A 4,654-nucleotide genomic window follows, 5' to 3' on the forward strand; every position below is an offset into this window, starting at 1 on the left:
GCGAGTGAAACCTTGAAAGCTCGCGAATTCAGGATGGTCTCACGAGGCTAATACTACGCCATCTTAACGGAAAATGAACCAATCCCAATGTGAAAAGGAGTCTTAATCCGATACATCTTCCGTCGCATATACTTGCTTCCTACCATTTCAATTAAAAAGTGAAAATTGGTAGTACTCATACCCCTTAACACTGATCTTAAGTCTTCCACTAATCCCTGTCAAAGATCCAGGCTGAAACATAGATGGACACTCCAAACCTGAGCGCCACTGAACTGCATAAATTATTGACAAAGAGCAACTTGTCCCTGTTGCCCACAAACCTGCTACTCCCCACCGCATGGCCATGATGTATACTTCATCATTGATCAATCTTTCCAGTGTTTTATGAGGATAAAAAGGGAAATCAGGGAACCACAGGTCAGAACTAGACCTCAGTGATGGGACTATTATCTTAAAGCATTTCATTTTTAAACAAGGCTTCCCTGATGGACCTGCTACCCTCATGACCTGATCTCAGATAAGCACAGTCAGGTGTTTTTTATGCCTGTCAGGTGTTGTTGTTCAGATGTTTTAAAATTTCCACATTTCCATTGTTTGTTTCCTTTCAGCTGCTCATCTAGGTCATAACAAGTCACTCCTACTTCCTTACAGTCTTGGCAGTTTTTAAACCACATGCCTTTTCTGAAAAAAAACAAAACAAGAGTCAAACTTAGGTCATCCATCTTAGACTCAAAGACTTTAAGCCCGGCAAAAATGAATGTCAATATAATAACAAGAAACACCAACTTGCCAGAATATATTAAGAAAAAGTGCTTCTACAGTATTAGCCATTAAAAATTACCCCACTTTCCTTGACTGGCCATTGACTGGTCCTTGACTGGTCCTTGGCTAGTCCTTGGCTGGTCCTGGACTGGCCCTTGGCTGTTTTTTGGCTTGCCCTTGACTGGCCCTTGACTGGCCCTTGGCTGGTTTTTGGCTGGTTTTTGGCTTGCCCTTGACTGGTCCTTGGCTGGTACTTGGCTGGTTTTCGGCATGCCCTTGACTGGTCCTTGGCTGGTCCTTGGCTGGTCCTGGACTGGCCCTTGGCTGGTTTTTGGCTTGCCTTTGACTGGTCCTTGGCTGGTCCTGGACTGGCCCTTGACTGGTCCTTGGCTGGTACTTGGCTGGTTTTTGGCTTGCCCTTGACTGGTCCTTGGCTGGTCCTTGGCTGGTTTTCGGCATGCCCTTGACTGGTCCTCGGCTGGTCCTTGGCTGGTTTTTGGCTTGCCCTTGACTGGTCCTTGGCTGGTCCTTGGCTGGTCCTGGACTGGCCCTTGACTGGTCCTTGGCTGGTCCTGGACTGGCCCTTGGCTGGTCCTGGACTGGCCCTTGGCTGGTTTTTGGCTGGCCCTGGACTGGCTCTTGGCTTGTCCTTGGCTGGTCCTGGACTGGCCCTTGGCTGGTCCTGGACTGGCCCTTGGCTGGTTTTTGGCTGGCCCTGGACTGGCTCTTGGCTTGTCCTTGACTGGTCCTGGACTGGCCCTTGGCTTGTTCTTGACTGGTCCCCTACAATTCCTTTATAAACATCAATCTTTGTTCTTAAAGATTTTTCTGTCATGAGTGGAAGATCATCTGTGGAAGATAATTCAGTGAAAGGGTGGAGTCAGAGTAAAGAAATGTGCAAGAGGGGGTCACTCCAGTGGCTGGAAGTTTGAGGGGATTTCGCTGGGAGTTGGATGGAAGTGGGCTGACATTTGGCTGGGAGGGGCCATTTTAATGGCTGCTACTCTATAAGAGATTCATGAAAAACTCTCAGAGAGAAAGAAACAGTTTTTTTGGTAAAACATAACCTCAGAGGCATTGATGCTGATACTGGCACTTACATTTTTTAGTTTATAAACCTAAATATAATTGTTATCTAGGTTTATTAACTTTTTAACTTTACCTTTTAACTTTTCAATTAGCTTTTTACCACCTTTTTTCTTTCAACTTAATTTACAGTAGGTAATATATCATTCAAGGGCTAAATTTAATGTTAACAACTTAAAGAATAAAATCCAAATGCTTTATTTTCTTAAGTAAACACTTTAGTGAGGCAAAAGCAAACTTTTAGAGATACTGACATATGGATGTTTTCCTGCCTGACAGACCTTGGAAAAGATCTTTGTCCAGATCACCTCCACCAACATCTGCGACCTGGTGATGTCCATAGTGATCATGGTGGTAGTGTTCATTGTGAAGGAGCTTAATGACAGATACAAAGCCAAGCTGCCTTTTCCTATTCCCATAGAGGTTATAATGGTGAGTTCCTTTGGTCGCTGACCTTTTTTTACCCTCACCTGTCTCTATATTACGAGGTACCCTCTACCAACCTGTTAGATTTCACAGCTGTATTAAGGATATCTGTTTCATTCATGCAGACTGTTATAGCTTGTGGAATTTCCTACAAACTCAACTTTGAAGATAGGTATAAGGTTGACGTAGTTGGCAAAATGGTTAGCGGGTAAGTTTGCAGTTCTGCATATTTCTCTCTTGTTGTTTCATAATTCAGATTTTAAATGAGCCTTTTGTCACCTGTCAGGTATGAGTCTCCTATTGCACCAAGCTTGGAGGTCTTCAAGGAGAGTGCCGTGGAGGCCTTCCCTGTAGCCATCGTAGGATTCGCTGTGGCCTTTTCAGTCGCCAAAGTCTACTCTATTAAACATGACTACCCCATCGATGGCAACCAGGTGCGCTCTATGTCTATCCTAACTTGCTCTTGGCTGAGCTATTGGGTTAATTGGCTATGCTTAGAAGTGAGAGTACGAAACTTTCGGGTGTTCAGTTTACCAGTTTTTGTATTTTCTGACCATAACATTGGCCTAATTTCTTGTTGCCTCAGGAGCTTATTGCGTTTGGAGTTAGCAACATATTTGGAGCAGCGTTCAGTTCTTTTGCAGCCAGCACTTCCCTCTCCAGAGCCGCAGTGCAGGAAAGTTCTGGAGGCAAAACGCAGGTCAGGAACCCAACCTCATGAGTTGTGCACATTACGCCCTCTTCCACTTTTCCTCATGGTTTACTTGCCTTAAAAAAACAGACCGCGGGGCTGATCTCAGCCATAATCGTGATGATTGTAACGCTGGCTCTGGGCTTCCTCCTGGCTCCTCTTCCAAAGGTGAGCTTATAATTGTTTTTCATTTTTTAATAATCTTTCAGTCCCTAATATATGAATTGATGTTAATATGTTTCTTGACTGCAGTCTGTTCTGGGTGCCCTGGTAATCGTCAACCTCAAGGGGATGCTGATGCAGCTCAGAGAAATCCCGTACCTTTGGAGGAGAGACAAGCCGGAGTGTGTAGGTGCTCAGATGTGAAAAGAAGCTAAAATGGCAGTTTAGCTGTTCTTAAAAAAGTATTTGGCTCCTCAAAGATTTCTCTCCTGTAAATTTACAAAGACCAAAGTTATTAATTAATACCAGCCAGTAGATGGTGCAGAGTGCTCCCCTGCTCTCATGCCATCCTTTAACTTCTATGTTTTGCCATAAATCTACTCTCTAACTTACTTGTCGGAGGGAAAATGACACTAACACCTAAATTTTGATCAATGTTTACCCTCATTTCTCTTCCTTTCCTTTGTTTGAATCTTAGACACTTAACATCTAGAAGCCATTTCTTTATTATGAAGCAAAACTAGAGTCCACAGTGGCATCGTAACCAGAAGGAAATAATTTAATGATTTGGGTCCGCCAAACTTTATAAAACAATTATTTCTTTATGTTATTTTGAGTAAAATTAAAATTCCAGATGTTCCAGAGATGGAAAATCTTTGAAAAAAAAAAAAATTTCGTTGAAAGTTTCCTGCTATGACTAATAGAAGGCAGCAAAGTATCACACTACAGTGGGTACTGGTTAGAAATGGACTGTTTCCTGCGTGATTCCTCCGCGAATCACGATGTATTTCCTGAGGCCAGTTTTTTTTTATTTCAAAAAGAACTGCAATGTACCCGGTCAACCACCAGGTGGCACTTGGGAGCTCTGCCATGCTAAAGGTGACGTTTGTGGGCCTGCAGTCAACTGAAAAGTTTGAGACCATTTGCAAAAACAACCAAAACCTTATGATGATATGATGTTTTTGATTAAAATAAAGTTAATGAATTAATTTAACATAGTGACTGCATTATCTTATTTCATGAAAATTTTTGCGTATGGGCGCAGTTATAGATACACCTCCGAACTGTTTATTTCTATTTATCTGCATCTCTATTATTTAATGAAAAATGATTATAATTAATCTTTTTGGCAAAACAACTAACTTAATCAACAAAGGTCCGTGGATCATCCGTCCACTCGATCGGTCGCGTGCTCATGGACGTAAACTGGATCATTTTTCACGCAATTCAAGTGTCCATTTCCAACCAGGACCCACTGTACCACCTCCGTGTTTAACTCCTGGTAAGAGGCACGTTTTTACGAATTTTCTAGATAAATTTTATAGGAAAAGTTCAGTCAGCAAGGAATAATCAATGGATCATTATTTATACTTAAAACTAATACGGTTTCAGTGATTTAATGAATTTAGAGTTGATCAGTAAAAAAATAAAAACAATAATTTTCGTTGCGATCACTGAGTCCGGGAGCGGCCATTTTTGCCCAGATATAGTAGCCCCTCCCTCCTGCCATCTTCCAGCAGTGACGTC

At 42.4% G+C, this 4,654-nt stretch overlaps 1 protein-coding gene across 1 annotated transcript in view; it reads left to right on the forward strand.

Annotated features, from left to right (window-relative positions):
- LOC107101281 (chloride anion exchanger-like) overlaps positions 1 to 4,654 on the forward strand; it is a gene marked incomplete at its 3' end in the record, with an annotated part of 26,345 nt that overhangs the window by 5,511 nt on the left and 16,180 nt on the right. Inside the window, exons 6-11 of the mRNA XM_015400137.1 lie at positions 2,128 to 2,280; positions 2,400 to 2,482; positions 2,561 to 2,708; positions 2,861 to 2,974; positions 3,056 to 3,133; positions 3,218 to 3,327. Of these exons, the coding sequence (XP_015255623.1) occupies positions 2,128 to 2,280; positions 2,400 to 2,482; positions 2,561 to 2,708; positions 2,861 to 2,974; positions 3,056 to 3,133; positions 3,218 to 3,327 (686 nt within the window). The remainder of the gene's footprint in view (positions 1 to 2,127; positions 2,281 to 2,399; positions 2,483 to 2,560; positions 2,709 to 2,860; positions 2,975 to 3,055; positions 3,134 to 3,217; positions 3,328 to 4,654) is intronic.

Source organism: Cyprinodon variegatus, unplaced genomic scaffold (genome assembly GCF_000732505.1).
Source record: "Cyprinodon variegatus isolate N-32 unplaced genomic scaffold, C_variegatus-1.0 Scaffold1076, whole genome shotgun sequence".
NCBI classification, from domain to species: domain Eukaryota; kingdom Metazoa; phylum Chordata; class Actinopteri; order Cyprinodontiformes; family Cyprinodontidae; genus Cyprinodon; species Cyprinodon variegatus.